General features: G+C 55.7%; 1 protein-coding gene across 2 annotated transcripts; it reads left to right on the plus strand.

The window, feature by feature from the left end:
- Positions 1 to 8,535: 8,535 nt before the first annotated feature.
- LOC139826663 (uncharacterized) lies at positions 8,536 to 16,893 on the plus strand. Of its 2 annotated transcripts, XR_011736794.1 has the most exons (12): positions 8,536 to 8,725; positions 9,396 to 9,457; positions 9,957 to 10,113; positions 10,976 to 11,232; positions 11,637 to 11,722; positions 12,194 to 12,261; positions 13,043 to 13,160; positions 13,896 to 14,016; positions 14,672 to 14,833; positions 15,156 to 15,313; positions 15,557 to 16,416; positions 16,717 to 16,893. XR_011736794.1 is itself a non-coding variant. In XM_071803010.1 (11 exons), exons 1-11 carry the CDS (start codon positions 8,662 to 8,664, stop codon positions 15,681 to 15,683), a joined length of 1,380 nt encoding a protein of 459 aa, XP_071659111.1. In that variant the 5' UTR covers positions 8,536 to 8,661; the 3' UTR covers positions 15,684 to 16,893. The 2 variants fall into 2 exon arrangements, 1 of the variants encoding a protein (XP_071659111.1); XM_071803010.1 differs by having other exon boundaries at positions 15,557 to 16,893.
- Positions 16,894 to 17,287: the final 394 nt, after the last annotated feature.

Raw genomic sequence — 17,287 nt, forward strand, 5'->3', positions numbered from 1 at the left:
GCCGGGGAGCTTTTGTGGTACGCGGCTCTCCAGCCCAGGAAGGTGGTGGGATCTGTGTGAATCCGGGTACGCGGAGCGCCCTTGGGCACAGGGCAGTGCCCTGCGCTTTCCTGGGGAGTTACATCTCAGGAGTAGAAGTTTCCAGGCTCGTTGGCAGCACAGGTTGTTCCTCCTTGCTAAAAACTCATGTTCTTTTTTATATTGTTGACTTCACAAATTTTCTAACCGTGCCCTAATCTCTAGGGAGAAAGATTTTGATGAGGTCCTGCAGACACACAGAGTGTTTGTCAACATTTTCAAAGGCCAGGTGGCAAAGAAAGATGATCTTGTTAAAGCATTTGTGACGGATGACCAAACAGAAATCTGTAAGATGGTAGGTTTCAACCACTTCGCGGTTAGCAGCTTTATAAAAGCTTGGAGAAGACTTTCCCCTCCAGGGCTGGTGACTCCAGCACTGCCCTGGGCAGCCTGTTCCAATGCCCCACAGCCCTTTGGGGAAGAAATTGTTCCAAGATCCAACCTCAGCCTCCCCTGGGGCAACTTGAGGCCGTTTCCTCTGCTCCTGGCACTTGTTCCTGGGGAGCAGAGCCCGACCCCCCCTGGCTCCAAGCTCCTTTCAGGCAGTTCAGAGATCAGAAGGTCTCCCCTCAGCTCCTGTTCTCCAGCTGAACCCCCCCAGGTCCCTCAGCTGCTCCCATCACACTTGTGCTCCAAGTCTTGAATATTTTATATGTATTTAGCTGAAAAGAGTTCTGAATACTCTGTAGAATATACAGCTTTTATACACTGATGTCTGTGGACACAGAAAAAAAAAGAATTACCAGTGCTGAAGAGTTTCTCACCTAAGGTATATTTTTAAGGCTGCAGGGGATGCAAAGGGGACAGTTGCTCACTTGGGGAAGTCCAATGAAATGTTAAGAACAGATCTAATTTCTTAGTCCTTCTTGGTAGGATATGAACTGTGGGCTTGTTGTGAATTCAAGGAAATCTGTGCATCTTTTTTTGTAGTTTTTCTGTGGTGAGTTTTTTCTTTGAAATCTCTCCGTGCTGTCTGTCATAATGACGTACATTATTAATACTGTTATTTTTTTATCCACTTCACATCTGACCAAACCATTCAAGCAATTGTTAAATTTAACAGAGTTACTAGATTTTTCACTCTGTAGTCAAACCCATGACATTTATTAACTGGGTTTTTTTAGTTATTTACTGTCCAGATTTTAACAGAAGGAGAGCTGCAGGTATCGGACAAAGAACGGCACACGCAGCTGGAGTAGATGTTTAGAGACATCGCGACCATTGTCGCTGACAAATGCGTGAATCCCAAAACAAAGAGGCCGTACACAGTGATCGTCATAGAAAGAGCCGTGAAGGACATTCACTACTCTGTCAAACCAAACTAGAGCACGAAGCAGCAGGTCTGTTTTCTTGCAAAATCGGTTTCAGGTCAGAGGTGGTGGCTTCAAGTGTAATTTCTCTGTTTGCAGCCACAGAGGGATCAGCAAAGCCCTGGGGGCTGAATTCTGCAGAGTGATTCTTCATCCAGCCGGTGGTTGAATGCTGGATGCAAACAGCTGCTGAAACTCGTGCAGTTTGTTTTCTAACAATTCAGGGAAGGGAGAAAGAAAGAAAGAAACTAATTAAAGCAGCAACAGTGATACGCCTGGAACAGAAAGAAAAGTTTTGTCCTTTAGTTTGATTGAGGTAATAAATCGGGCCTTGCATCTGAGCCACATGTTGGTTTGTAGTATAAGTGCTATTTAAGATTTCAGACGGGTTTTTTAAGCGTTGGAGGGATCACGAATAACAAGAACTCTGCCTTTCCTTGTTAATCTACCAAAGCAGCGTTCGAGCAAACTCCCTGCAGCGCTGACAAAAGTGTCAGAAGCTGATGCGAAGGATTTGAGGTTTTGGTCTGTGTGATGGTTTTCAAGCAGGTGTGTAAATGCTCTTTGTTTTTAACACCTTTGTAGGCACTGGAAGTGATCAGACCGTTAAAGGAGACCATGCAAATCAAACGTGCTCACATGAGGCTGCGATTTATTCTTCCAGCAAGGGAGGGGAAGAAACTGAAAGAGAAGCTCAAGGTGCTGATTAAAGTGATTGAGAATGAAGATTTCCACCAACAGTTAGAAATTGTAAGCGATAAAGCCTGGCAACTGTGTGGGGGTGTTATTTTTCTCTGCTAAAGTGGCTGAAGCATTTCAAAGGGTTTCCCCAGCTGTGCTTGGCAGAGAGCTAAAGCCAGATGCCTTTCTCTGATGTCTGCATCACCCAAGACACTTCACTTTTGGTTTTCCACCAAGCTGAGTGGTGCAGTCGATGCACTGGAGGGAAGGGGTGACATCCAGAGGGACCTGGACAGGCTGGGGGGTCCATGTGAATCTTGTGAAATTCATCCAGGCCAAGTGCGAGGTCCTGCACCTGGGTCAGGGCAATACCCAGTACCAGCACAGACTGGGGGAGGGAGGGAGGGTCAGACGGATGGGCAGCAACCCTGTGGAGAAGGGCTGGTGGGTAACAAAAGGGCCATAAGCTGGCAGTGTGCTCTTGCAGCCCAGAAAGCCAAGTGTGTCCTGGGCCACATCACCAGCAGGTGGAGGGAGGGGATGCTTCCCCCTCTGCTCTGCTCTCCTGGGGCCCCCCAGAGAACTGAGTCCAGCTCTGGGGTCCCCAGCGCAAGACAGACATGGACCCCAGGGGGTCTGTCCCTCTGTCACCAGTGCTGCCTCAGGCCCTCCAGCATTTTAGAACGATGCTAAAACCCAAGCTGTGGCTGGCAATGCCAACGCAGGCGATGTGATGGTGAGTTTTGACCCACACATATATTAACCCTCCTAAAACCAACCTGGAAATGGCAGATGTTTGTGCCTCCTTGTGTGGAAGCAGCTCTGGCTGCCTCGTCCCACATCCCACCCTTGCAGCTCCAGGACAGACCCCACACTGGTGGCCCTGCCTGCATCTCCCGTCCCAGAACAGCCAAAGGAGCTGCTTGTTTTGGCCTCCAGCTGGCTGATTTAGCCTGGTTCCCTTTCTCCATGAGCGATAAAACCCGGTGCTGAGGCTCCGGTGTCAGTCCCAGCCTGTGCCTATCCTTCGTTGTGTGTCATTTCATGTGATTTTGATCACATCCTTGAAAACAAAAACAAACCTCCAACGCACTCAACCTCAGCCCTCCCAGGGCAGAGAGATTTCCGCGTGGTGAACGCTCCCGTGCAAATTCTCCCATGTCCTATTTTAGGTTTCTCATCGGCAGCGGCTGCAGACAACTGCGCTGGAGCTCCTGTCAAGCCTTTGGCAGTGGTTGTTGTGGAAGGAATAAGGGTCTCTCAGGGCAGAAGAGGAAATCTCTCCTTTCCTTCCCTGGGCTGTGTCACCCCCCCCCACCTGCCACCTAATGAAACCCCAATGGCATCAGCCCTTTCCCTCCCCTGCATTTCTTAATTTATTCCTTACATTATTAATTTTCCTATATTGGAGGGCACCGTGCAACCTTTCTTTTTCCAGTGTTTGGGAATGTGTGTGCTCCCCTGCGCACTGGTGGCGTCACCATCATTGGAGGGGTTGGACAGATGCAGAGATGAGGTTCTCAGGGACATGGGTTAGTGCTAGGGGTGGGTTATGGTTGGATTCCATGATCTTGAGGGTCTCTTCCAGCCAAAATAATTCAATGATTTTATGACCTCCATCTTGGGGACGCCCCGACATGGGCTCTACTGCCCCATGGCCCCCATGGGGTGGGGACAGTGCCCTACTGTGCCCCATGCAGCTCCCCTGCCCAGTGCAGGCAGGCTGTCCCAGGCAGGGCTGTCCTGTGTGGCCCAGGGGTCACTTTGGCAGAGGGATGCTCCTGACCCTGCCACTGCCTTCCTGGTTGGTTGTATTTTGGTGTTTTCTTACTCTAGAAACCCAGGCATTGCCTCTGGTGTCTTCCCACTCGCTCCTGTACCTTTTTGCCACTTGTCACATCCATTTCCACGGGCGCCTCTCCCGGGCCAGGCTAAGACAGCGGCAGTCAGTCCGATTGCACCCAGTGTTGTCTCCCGGGCAGGAGCTCGCTGGTGGGGTGACGTCTTCTCCTCGCCTCACAGACATGGTGAGGAGTTGGGATGCGGTGTCTGAACACATTCAGGGAATGCTCATGATAAAGCAGTTGGCCTTTATCTTCTGCTCACAACTTAACAGTTTCAGGAGACCTGAAATTCCTGTGTTGCTGCATGTCGTTGCTCTTCCCCTCCTTTCAAGGCAGCTAAAGCATCTCAGTGTTCCCTTGCGTCTGGCAAACAGGCCACAGACCGGATTCTCCAAAAACTGAGATGGAAAAATGGAGTCCAGCTTTGTCAGAGAGAAGTCTTCAACACGTTTTGTGGCTTCTCTGTTGGCCAGAGTGCAAAGACCAGACCAAGACCCTGAAACAACTGGCACCAGGGGAGGTTTTAGGTGGGATATAGGGGACAATTTCTTCCTGAAAAGGGCTGTCGGGCATTGGAACAGGCTGCCCATGGCAGTGGTGGAGTCACCATCCCTGTGTGTCCCTTGGGACAGCCATGTCATAGAATCACAGACTCATTTTGGTTGGGAAAGACCCTCAAGATCATTGAGTCCAACCGTTAACCCAGCCCTGGCACTAACCCACGTCCCTGAGAACCTCATCTCCGTCTGTCCAACCCTCCAGGGATGGTGACCCCACCACTGCCCTGGGCAGCCTGTTCCAATGCCTGACAGCCGTTTGGGGAAGAAATTGTTCCCCAGATCCAACCTCAACTTCCCCCGGCGCAACTTGAGGCCATTTCTGTTTGTCTTATCGCTTGTTACGCTTAGGGTGGTGAGAGCCTGGCCCAGGTTGGCCAGAGAGGTGGTGGATGCCCCGTCCCTGGAGACATCCCAGGCCAGGCTGGACGGGGCTCTGAGCAACCTCAGCTGGTGACGATGTCCCTACTCATGGCAGGGGGTGTGGTGGGTTGCAACTTGGGCAGCTTTTGCAACGGATTTGTGGTGTCTCTGCACCCCTGTGCAGTTGTATGGATGTGACTGTGCTTGGCTGCAGGATGCTGGAGGAGGAGCTGAGGGCAAAACTGCAGTCCGAAGAGGCCCGGCGAGACCGGTCGCGAGCCCAGCTGCTGAAGAACGAGGAGCTTCTCCTTGAATTTGAAAACAGAATCGACCGCCTCCTCTTCCATCTGCATGGCATCACCGTGCCTGGCCAGGTATTCACCCCAAGTGGCTCATTTTGCCCACCAAGGTGGTTCTCTCCGTCTCCAGGATGACTCTCTCCTGTCCCGGGGGGTGGAGGAGAAGCTCCAGTACCTGGGCCAGAAGCTGCAGTACCTGGCACAGCGGGCGGCCCACCTGCCCCCTGAGTGCAAGATCCTGGATAAGAGCAACGAGATACGTGGGATGTCCATCCCTGCTGGGGTCTTCGGGGACCCGCAGCAGGCTCCTCCTGATGGCCCATCCCAAGTGTCCCCCAGGGGGACATCAAGGGCATCCCTTGGGTTGTAACACCCACCTCCCCTTCAGCAATTAACCCAGAGTGTCTTTCACAGATTTTTGTGAAGGCCAGGGATTTTCTGGAGAAAAAAATGTCGAGTGATCCTCAGAACGTGGTGGTTTCCTTTGAGGAGAGAGACAGCAGCGATGACGGTAGGAGAGCTTAGCGGGGACGTGTCCCACGGCGACTGTCCCTGCCCCTGCCTGTTGGGATTTGTGACCATCCTCGCCTGTCTCTCCCTGTCCCAGCAGAGCCCAGCCCATGAGTTCTCTCCAGACCTTGGGGCTGTCTCCAAGGCTTTGAGCATGGGTGGTGCTTTTAGGTGGGGATGTGGGAGCATGAAGGCAGCTGGCGGGGTGGTGAGCATCGAACCACAGAAGGAACAAGAAAAGATGCTGTGGGGCAAGGAGGGAGAGCCTTGTCTTCGAAATCACCTGGTTGTGAAGAACAACCAGTGCTGGGGTCTGTCTGTGGCCTCTTCCCATTGGATACTCTTGGAGGAGCCACTGAGTTTCTGAGCTTGCCACCTGTTTTGAATGAAGCTGGAGCTGCATCCAGCACCGCGTGGCTCCAGACCTTTCTGGGAAGCCCCAGCAGCTGGGGATGGGCCACAGCAGCGGCACTGCCAGGCCCTGCAGGTCAGCCTGGGATGCTGGGCAGGAAGAGCCAGGGCTTGGCAGGAAAGCTCCCTGTGATGTCACCAGCCCTCCAAAACGTGCTGGCTCTCCCTGGTGACATGGGCACAGCAGAAGTGGCCCTGCAGACCCTCCCCAGCCCGTTTCTCTCTGTTCCCTCCTCCAGAATCCTCTAAATCTGATGACGAAGATGACGAGCACGTCCCCACCCGGGAAGACATCAAGAGGGAGGGGCAGCTGCTGATCCAAAGCAAGAAGAAAGCCAGCGTGTCACGGAATGCACCCCGAGATTAGTTTAAGGGACAAGAGGGTCCAAAACAACTTTTATTAAACCGGTGAGAAACAGGGTTTTAGAACTCCAAAAGTGACTTAAATATAGGTTCGGGTATCAGTTGAGGAAAATTATGAAGGGGCAGCAACTAGTACAACAGGAGGTCCACAGTGTGCATGCACGTGGCTTCACCCAAAACAATGCCGGAACCGCCCCTGAGGCCCAGAGGAGTACACGCTTGCCTGAACACGGTGCGGGATTATTCTTAAAGGGATATAGGTACTCGTAGTGAGTACGGAAAGTGTACGCTCGCGATTCCGCGAGGGTAAATTTATAATACACTCGCAATCCTGCGAGGGTTAATTTACTTACACGTGCAAATGTGCACGGAATACTACACGTGCTTATATGGAAGCACGGGAGGAAAATACACTCGCGATTATGCGAGGAAATAATTTTATACGTGTGCCAATGTGCACAGAAGGTTACTCGTGCATATGTGCACGGAAAGTATAAATACACTCGCGCTTATGCGAGCAAATAATTTTATACATGCTTATATTAAGCACGGGAAGTTACAGGTGCAAATGTGCACGGAAAGTATAAATATACTCGCAATCCTGCGAGCCGTTTTACTCACACCCGTGGCGGCAAGGCAAGCGGAGTCTCCATCCCGGGGAGGAGGGCTCTCGGCGGCAGCATCTCGCTCGTGCTCCGAGAGACCCGCGACAATGGGCGGAGTCTCGACGAGAGTCCCGTTTTTTATAGGCTGATCAGACCTGACTCTAGGCATTCTAGAAGCTTCTCTGCACCCCCACACCGGTTGTGGGGTGCCCCTGAAGCCTCCAAACATCCCCCACACTGGCCGCGGGCACCCAGCGGCTCACTGGCGCCTCGGCACTCCCGTCTCCTAATGACCCTGAGCCCTTCTCTCTGTCAGCCTCTTCCCGAATGTTCTGCAGGGTACGCTAAATTAGGCTTTTACACATATCTGTGGAACAGTTTTTTTCTACAAAGACTACATACAGGTTGCATTGTTTAATGGCAGCATGTACTAATATTATATGCTCAGGTTTCACAGCCACTGATAACATATCCATTTAGACCAGTTTGATTAACAAATATGTCGTTAAGTCTATTACAGTCTCTAACCCCAGGAAAAATACACCCACGTGTTTAGTGAGAAATTATATTACGGATATACGCTTGCCTGAATCTGGCAAGGAATTATTCAAGAAAATCCACGGGTTTATAATGAGGAAAACACCTGCCCAAGCGGCGAGGAATTGTTTAATACACTCGCTGATCTGGTGAGGAAATAGCTCAGTTCTACCTAGTAAGTTATCGCTCACCCCAGCGAGGCGACGAGGCTGACCCAATCCCGGGAGGCTACTTTAGGTGGCGATCCTGCCTAAGGGGAGGCTTCAGGCAGACAGACCCGCAGCTCCGAGAAGACCACAAACGGCCATTCAACGGCACCCCTTTTATATCCGTGTCAGATCTGACTGTGGGCGGTCTAGAAGCTTCACGTCTTCTCTGCACGCCCCTACTGTGGCAGGGCAGCCGCGCTCCCCGCTGCAGACACGTTGGGTGAGAGAGGCAGGAAGAAGCGGGGAAGGGTAGAAGGAAGCCCATCGGCGCTTGCAGCCCTGTGTCCCCATGTGGGGACATGGCAGGGGCGGCCTGGGGAAACCCCTCCCACTCAGGAGACAGTGGGGTGGGGGCAGCTCCCAGAAACCCCTGCCCACTGCAGAGCCCCTGGCAGGGCCTGGGGGGCAGGTGTGTGCAGCCCCTCTGTGACACGGTCCGAGGTCACAGTGGGACAGCCAGACGTCACAGTGGTGACAGTCCCCCTTTCCCTGTCGTGACCAGCATCTGCCCCACTCACCCCGGTGAGGCCGAGTCGACTCCAAGTGCTGAGAGCTGCTCTCGCCACCGCTCTGCTCTGGAGTAGCTGCTCTGCAGTGAGGAGGAGAAGGTGGAGAGAGGGAGCACGACAGCACCAAGGAGTGTGAAAGGTGGAGAAGGAGAAGGAGGAGGAGGAGGAGAAGGAGAAGGAGGAGGAGGAGGAGAAGGAGAAGGAGGAGGAGGAGGAGAAGAGAAAAAGAAGGAGGAGGAGGAGGAGGAGAAGAGAAAAAGAAGGAGGAGAAGGAGGAGAAGAAGGAGAAGAAGGAGGAGGACAAGGAGGAGGACAAGGAGAAGCAGTAAAGCCATTGTCCAGCCACTTGCTGCTGTTGTTGACTTGAAGCAGCAGTGGAACTAAGATGGCAAGACAGCTCTTCTTGCAGCCTCACCTGAGCCCAACTATTGAGAAGCTCGAGCGTTATGGTAAGGCCTTCAGGCCCAATTTCACATGTGTGTCTGGGTCAAGGACATCTCTGAAATCAGGATGGAAACCCGAGGACTGTGGGGGGTGGTTGCTCAGGAGTGGTGACTGCAAGGAGGGACCTGCTTGACCATCCCAAAGGGCTGAGGGGCTGATGTGGCAGCCAGGGCTCCTGGTTCCCTTCCTGACGTGGCCCCTGCCTTCCTGGGGCAGCCCAGGCAGAAACCCCTGACCCCAAAGGGCTGCCCTTGCCTGGCGCTGGGCATTACCCACGCTGAGCTCATGTCTGAATGGAAGAGCTGAAGGTGCTCGTGGGCCACGTGGGCTCTGTGTGTTCAGAGATGTGACCCGGCAAAACTGGCCCCTGCTGGGGAGACACCAGGGCCTGCCCTGAGCCTCCGAGAGCCGCGTGGAGCACAGCCCCGTGCCCCCGCGGGCATGGCAAAGCACTGCCGGCTTCCCGTGGGAGTGGGTCACACCCTGGAGAGCTGCACCTGCAAGGAAAGGAGCCCCTTGGAGGCAGCATGAGGTGTCCTTTGGTTCTTGCCGGGCTGGAGAGAGACCACCTGAAATGCCTGAGTGAAAGATGCATCGCTCCTTGGACAGGAGTGGGCCGAATGGTCTTGAGCTTGCTGCCTCAGAGCATGACAGGTCTTTCCCTTGTTTTTCCAGAGTTCGCTAAGATTTGGGCCAGCACATCGTATCACCTCAGCCTGCAGCTGGCTCTCCACCAGGTGGGCCTTACCTCCTTCTCCCCTCACACCCTGATGAACGCTGATCAAGTCCTGACAGCCCTTTGCCATGGGGTGCAGCTGTTCTTCCCCTGCGTTGAAAGCAGGAGCAACGCCCCAGCACGACACTGCAATGCACACAGTGACATGGACACCTTCTCTGTCCATTCAGATGTACAAGAAGGTCCCCCCGTCAGAGTTGCATGTGAAAACCTGGAAGCCTGGGACACATCTGGATTTATTCCAAGTGTGGGAACCCCCTGCCTTCTATCTGATTGAGCCAGAGGGTGTTTGTCAGCTTTCCCTCACCTATTTGGTTCTTCGTAGCTGAAGGGGGGTGAGAGGGAAAAGCGCAGCCCCTGTTTGTGTTCTCCCAAGGAGCCCATCTTGCTCCTTTGTGCCTCAGGCCAGGGCAGGGCACTAAACGCCATCAGCCTCCTCTGACAAGTCACCCGTCTGCCCCTCCAAGACTTCTTCCCATCCGCCATCTCCTCTGTTCCAGGCTGTCCGCATTCCCGGAATCGGGACTTTTGCGGTTGTCAGAAAGCGAGTAGCCCTCAGCGAGCAGGATCTGGTGATCGTGGAGAGACCCGTGTTTCGACCTGACAAGGCTGTTGTGCAGGACTATGAGCTCCGCTATGGTTGCAAAGACTTCCCTGGTAAGCAGCGTGAAAGCGGCGCTGGCCCTTGAGCAGGGTGGGGAGGGGTGCTCTGCTCCCCAGAGGTGACTGAGGGGAGTACCAGCCACCCACCGCGGTCCTGCCAAGAGCTTCACTCGACAAAACCAGCCGGCTGTGAAAGGACCCTGCCTAGCTGTTTGTTTTAAAGAATCACCAGAGGACAATACAGCTAAGAGCGCACTCTCTTTGTCCTGCTTCAACAACAGGTTCCCTCACAGCTTCCTTGGTGTGGTGTCTTCTGGTTCTGTGATGCTTCAACTCTTGCTCCCCCTTTCCGCTGCACTAGACCTCCTCCAGGCAAATGCCAGGGCTCTTCCCAGCTCCCTCAGCCTCCTTGCACAGGGGAAAAGCAGGGGAAACCCAGGGGGGTAAGACGGTTCCTTCCAAAAGCCAGTGACGGCGACACCTGCGCCTTCTAGTCACTACTGCCTTTGGGGCAGCTGTTGTGGGACCCTGGGGAGCACCCAGAGCTTGGGGCTGTGTTTGGGGTGCGTTTCTCTCTAAAGACAAAGACAGCACCGAGTGTGGGCTGGCACCCTCCAGCTTGCCCTGGGACCTGGTGCCTATCTCCCCACTTTGTCCCGCAGTCACTCTTCTTCCCACCAAGTGCCTAAGACTCTTTGTTTCCCTTTCTGTATCAGAGAAGCCACAGCTGTCTGCTCCGCACCTCACTGTCCACTTTAAGAGGAAGGGACAAGCCGAGCGTCTCCTCAGAGGCGCTGGCCCAGCCAGGCAGCCCAGTACCAAAGTGTTGCCTGAGGGCCTGGAGGCTGCAGACCTTTGATTGTAGCCTGCCCAGCAGGTCTGCAAGCTCATGTGTTCCTCTTCTCTTGTCTTTCAGGCCATCAAGATTTCGAACAACTGCCGTATGCTGAGATAGCCTCAGAGAACGCTGTCTCTGAGGGCACCGTGCAGCTCTACATGGAAAGGACCACGCACCTTTTCCATGCCTACCTAGAGAACAGGAAGAACGTTGCCATCATCTGGAGGGACGTGGGCATGCTGATTGCCGAGGGAAAAGAGATAAAAAAGAGATTTTACTTACACTTTTTGGAAAGGCTGAATGGCACTGGCAAGATGCTGCAAGCTCTTCTCGAGGTAGGATTTTCACTTTCCCAGCCCCACTCCTGCTGCTTCTGAAATGCTTTCTGGGGGCTGCTTTCCCCTGGCCGACCGTGCCTTGTTCAGTCACCTGGGCTCCTGGAGCTCTAGAGCACAGCAGGCTCTCTGCAGAGCACCTCCCTGGCGTGCAATGGCCTGGCTTTGCAAGAGCCACCCCCAGAGGAGCTGCACTTTGCGAGAAAAGGCCGGCGTTGATGGCGGGGAGCGCTGCGTGCCCCACTCTGGGGGCCGGGAGCAGAGGCACAGGCAGAGCAAGGCTTGCTGAGCCCAGAGCCCTTGGGCGGCTCTGGCTCTTTGCTGGCGCTGGGCTGAGGCGGAGCAAGCAGCCGGCCCTTCCCAGTGTCCGCTCCTCCCGTCATCCGTCTCTGTCCTCGTTGCAGATGCCGGAGATGAGGGACTCAGTCATCTCACGCCATGACACCGCTGCTTCCCAGACCTCCTCTGGACGTGTTATCGTCCTGCCATGGTATGTTTGACTTCACTTGGAGGAACGTGGGACAGTGGCACGGCTTATGCATCTGTCCTACTGTGGAGCTAGAGACGCATTTAGGCAACATTTCCCACTACGTTTCTCCTGCTCCTTTTCTTTCCTCTGTGGGAGAGACTGCTCTTAGGTCCGGAAACGTTAATCTGCAAGGCTCTACAGGAACTTGGAGGGCAAGATCAGAATTCAAAAGGGTGTTAGAAAATCAGAGCACTAGATAATATTCTGCTCTCCATGTGCACTGTGAGCAGGATCATTTCCCCAGAAGCAGCAAGGGGGTTTTGTGGGAGGACGACCATTCTCACGGGAAGGATGGAAAAAAGCGGGCACAGGCTGACGGGGTCTCACCTAGCCCTCCCGGCACTGGAGTTTCTACTGCAGCCCTCCGGGTTGGGCTGCCTTGGGAAACAATGTGGTGTCCTTTCTTCAGCCTGGTACCTTCTTGCTCTTCAGGTGCCAACTTGAGACCGTGCCTAAGATGCCAACGCTGATAGACCTGACGGGACGTGTGCAGGGAAAAGGTGATGGCAGTGGAAAGAAAGGTCGGGGACCAGTGGGTTGCTGGCAGGGGGCTGCAGGGTTTCCTTCCACGGCACATGGAGGGGATCAGAACTGAGGTTACCCCAGGAGGCCTGGAAGAGGGAGAGGCTCCTCCTGTGACTCTCTGGACCCATCATGGTAATGCTCCGGTGCCCCATCATGGGACAAGGTCTCAGGACAGTCCTGCACCACAAAGGGCCTCTTGGACTGCTGAAGGACACCTTTCCAGTGGCCTCCACTCCCTGCTTGGGCTGCAAACAGTGCAAAGCTCTAAGCCTGCTTCTTTCCATCATGTGCTCAGATGTCTCAGAGGCAATGCCTGTGGTGTGAACCTGCTCCAGCAGCAAATGTGTGTACACAGGACCAATGCAGAAATCCCAGAGCTGGGTTCCCTTGAGCAAAATGATTCCCCTTCCCAGAATGACTCCCGGAGACCACCGGCTCTGCCAGGGAACCCCCTGTTTCAGCACAAGGATGAGAGAAAGCCATCCAGATAGTTTTCCCCAGGGAACCCCAGGGAATAATAGTGCACTGTAGGCACGAGGAGCTGGACCAGAAAAACAGTGTCAGAAAAGGCCTAAGACCTCCCAGGAAACATGGCTTTCCCCCAAAGGGATGAAAAGGACCACCTTCCCCAGTGTTACCACAGCCCTGAGCAGACCCGCACGTCACTCTCCTTGGAACTGGCACACAAGTGGCACCCGGTTCCCAGAACAACACCGAGATGCTGTTCTGAAGAACCGTCTCCTTTCCCGTTTCTAGAGGATGCTGCCGAGAAGCGCCTCCTCCGTCGAACCAGGCTTCCTCCAAATCGGTTACCTGCACTGACTGTGAAGCCGGAGCAGGGTCAGAAAGCTGAGGGGAGTGAGCCTCGCGCCAGGTGAGACACTCGCATAAATGGGTGAGCGTGACCCCCTGCTCCGGGCTCTGTGGGAGCGAGACGTTTCTCCTGGAAACACCCCAAGTGCGCTTTTCCCACGTCCCACTAACTCATGGTTTCTTGCTCATGGCAGTGTCTTGTAGCTTCTTGGCAGACTCTGCTGGCACCACTATTTCTTTCTTCCCTTCCGATGTGCAGAACTCTTGAGTAGCCAAGTGCAAAGGCTGATTCCAGGAGCAGAAGGTCATTTTGGCTTTCCCTTCAGGTTGAAATGAGCCTGGCCTTTCTGTTTGCTGAGAACAGAGTTCTGCAGTTAGTTACTGCAGAGGATTGCCCTGAGCAACCAGGAGCCTCTTCTACGCTGACGCCTGTCTTACGGAGAGCCCAGTGGCAGGATGGCCCTTCTCGTGGGGTCGTGTCCTCCTCCCTTTGACACTGTGTCCCCAGCGCCCAACCTGCCCGTACAGGGCGTAGCGCTATCTCCGGGCACAGGACCCTGTTCCTCTGGTTGCTCCAGCAAGAGAGGGCCGAGACCTGGGCATCCTGAGTTGCAGGGGGGCTGTTGGGCCCATCCGAGGCTGACAGCTTGGGGTCTTCTCTGTGCCTGGGGACTTGATCACAAGGATGTGAGCAGAGCACGTTCTGCTGCAGAAGCAGGTGCGCCACCTGGAAGCACAGGATGCAGAACCAGCTCCTCCTGCGCTCCTGCCAACACGCCCTGTTGTGTCTTTGCAGGCAGCTACCGGTCATCCAGAGGAGCTGCTTGAAGGAAAAGGAGGAGAAAGGAAAGCTACCGCCTCTGCTTGCACCCAGAGAAGTGGACTTCATAGCCAGAGCCATTGAGAGGAGAGAAAAGGTACCCGACACCGGATGCTGCAGGAGCACATCCTACTGGACTGTAGAGCAGCGTTGCTCCACACGTGCCAGTGCTCACAAGATTCTTCACTGGGTGTTCACGGGACCACTGACCAGTTGCTTTGGTGTTTGCTTGAAGGGAGGCGGGTCACTGTCAGTTGAGAATATACTTGTCACTTCCAGTAGCCTGGAAACACCCCCAGAGCCCTCACTTGAGGCCGTTTCTGTCGGCCAGGTGACTGCAGGGCTTGTCTGGGCTCGCCAGCTGCCGGCTGGTTTGTAGCCCGGTGGTGGCTTATCTCCCTGGTCATTCCAGACGGGCTCCTCGGTGGAGCCTGCGGGAACCTGGGAGCAAACCAGCGTGGACAGCAAGGCAGAAGAGGAGGGAGGGAGGGAGGGAGGGAGGGAGGGAGGGAGGGAGGGAAGGAAGGAAGGAAGGAAGGAAGGAAGGAAGGAAGGGAGGAAGGGAGGGAGGAAGGGAGGAAGGAAGGAAGGAAGGAAGGAAGGAAGGAAGGAAGGGAGGGAGGAAGGGAGGAAGGAAGGAAGGGAGGGAGGAAGGGAGGAAGGAAGGAAGGGAGGGAGGAAGGAAGGAAAACAGCTCAGCCGTGGCAGGGAAGGCTAATGCTGCCTGCTATTGCATTTTGTTTGTCCCCCAGAATAAATGGGAGAAGAAGGAGGAGCAGCTTCCACCGTATATCCAGAAATACCTGGAAGAACAGGAAGAGAAGGAAACAGAGCTGGCAGAGGCCGAGGCAGAAGAGGAGATGCCCAATGTGGAAGGAAATGGAGAAAAGCCAAAGGAGATGCAGAGGAGCCAGGTACTTGGGATTCCTGCAGAAAAAGAGCACTTTCTCCCGTGGGGCGGCTGAGACTGCAAAGTACCCTGGTACCCAAGCCGTCATAGCAGCCTTGCTGCAGCAGAACCGGGCGGGTGATGCTGCCCTTCCTGAGCAAGAAGGGGGACACAGAGTTGCAGTGAAACCCTGGTGACACTCAGAGGTCACCCCAGGGCCTGCTGAGCTCCTTCTCCCGGCTCTCCCCGTCCCGTGTGGTCCATTCAGAAGTGTTCTGGGGTCTGCGTGCTGGGAAGCAGCACCCTCCGGGTGCAGGGCTGTTGTATGAGAGTCTCCTCCTGTGCAGGAATCCAGCTCCCCCGAGTGCTCCTCAGACAGCTCCTCGAGCAGCGTGGAGTCAGACGAGTCCAGCTGTGACCTGCTGGAGATGAACATGGAGGGCTGGGAAGAGGCCGGAGAAGAGCCCCCCAGCGTCCCTGAGGACAACAGCGTCCCCCAGAAGCGGTACGAGTGTGCCCGCTCCAGCCGAGCCCCGGGGGCGGTGGGGCGTGAGCCGGTGGTGGTGGGTACGGGGAGCCAAACCCTGAGCCACGGGGCTGCACAGGACGCCCCGGGATTTCTGCAGCCACGGGAACGGGCTGGGTTAGACCCCACGGCAGGGGCCAAAGCAGGTGTGGGGCTGAGTGTGGGAAGAGGCAGGACGGTCCCAGCTGCAGAGTCAGGGAGACTTTGTCCTTGCTGTTGCAGGAGCCTTTCCCCACGGACAGACCGGGCCCTGCGGGAGGTGGTGACCTGCATCCTGGGGCAGGTGGCCCGCAAGAGAAGAGGGGAGAGGGATGAGCAGCTGGATCTGCAGGACAAGCTCCAGTGGTAAATCTCTCCGGACACGGGCAGTGCTTCCTCTCCCGCAGTCCCTTCCTCCTGCTCCCCGCAGCCCCGCGGGAGAGAGCCGCTTCTCCTGGCACCGGCCTCTCGGCAGAGCCGCTCCTGCGGCCGCGGCTGGCGCCCAGCTGGGAGCCCGGCTGGAGCGCTCTCCTGTGCTCACACCACCTCTTCCCGCTGTGTGTCTGCAGCGAGCTGGCAGTGCTGCGGTGGGAACGGTCGGGGAAAGAGGCAGGCAGCAGCCAACACCTGCGGGAAGCTGCACCCCAAGCTGCACCCCCTGCCAAGGCGGGGAAGAGGAGGGCAGGACCGGTACGTCCCCAAGGCTTGATGTGGTGGCGTTTGTAATGGCGACGGCGCAACGGTGCGGCCAGGCTGGTCTGGGACAGCAAGCAGCCGGGTTGCTTTCAGCCCCGCGCTCCCTTGGCTCAGGGGTCGTTGCAGAAAGGCTCTGCAGTCAGGACCGTGAGCAAAGCAGGGCTGATGGAGAGGCTGAAAAGAAGGGGCAGGAGGGAGGGGGGGCGCTGAAATCCCCCCAGCCCTTGCCAGGGACACTAACACTGCCTGCTGCTGCATTGCTGTGGTCCTGCAGGCGCAGCCCCGCGTGTGCACGGAGGAGGAAACACGCAAGCTCTGGGAGTCCTTGTGCAGCAAGATAGAGCAGAAGCGCAGCAGTGGCACCGCCAAAGGCCTGGAAAAAAGAGCCAGAGCAATGGGAGGCCCAGGTACCGCAGGCAGTGAAAAACAACTGGGGAAAGAGCATTCCCAGTTGAGTGTTTGCCTTTTGGAGTGCTCGCCTCTGAAAAAGGGGGTGTGGGCCAGCTTCAGGCCAGAGCTGGGCAAAGAGGGTGTTTTCCTGACAGCCCTGGGGGCACGGAGAGCAGCAGGGTGGGACTGCATCCCAGGGACCTGGACCTGCTCTCTCCAGACAGCAGCAGATCCCACCACATGTGTCCTGACCAGACTTGTTGCTCTGCACCTCTCTGTGCATACAAGACTACAGAGCTTTGTATTCAACTCCTCAGTTCTGGAGAACAGATCTACTCCACGTCGGCCAGTGCCAGGAGACCGTCTCAGGCGCTGAGGCTCGCGAGAGACACGTCCAGCAAGAGCCTCCTCCGGCGTGACGAGCGCCAGTGCCGGCCAGCCAGGCTGCTGACACCAGCTCTCCCTTCTGTTCAGTAAAGCCCCACCTGCAAACCGCTGGGTCTGACACTGTGGGTGTTTCCTTGGCGGCTGTGGAAGCTGCGCTGGGCAGTGGCGCAGGGAAAGGCCACTGCAGGGAAGAGGGCTGGAGCCTCAGCCTCAGCCCTGCTCCAAGGGCAGCCCTCCCCAAGGCTCTGCTGTACCGGCTCGGCTGCGGCCCTGCTCTTTGTGCCCCTGCACCCCGCGTCCCTGGCACGGAGCCTGCCGCAGCTGCACATCCCGGACAGGAGCGGGAGGAGGAGGAGGAAGAGGAGGAGGAGGAAGAGCCTGGGCACCCTGGGGAGCCGAGCTGCAGGGGAAAGCATCCGGGGGCTCGCCCAGCCAGGGCACTGCGGGGCGCCCAGAGCTGTGCAGGAACCACCGTGTGCCACAGGGACAATGGCACCCCAG

The sequence above is a fragment of the Patagioenas fasciata genome (genome assembly GCF_037038585.1).
Source record: "Patagioenas fasciata isolate bPatFas1 chromosome 19 unlocalized genomic scaffold, bPatFas1.hap1 SUPER_19_unloc_2, whole genome shotgun sequence".
NCBI classification, from domain to species: domain Eukaryota; kingdom Metazoa; phylum Chordata; class Aves; order Columbiformes; family Columbidae; genus Patagioenas; species Patagioenas fasciata.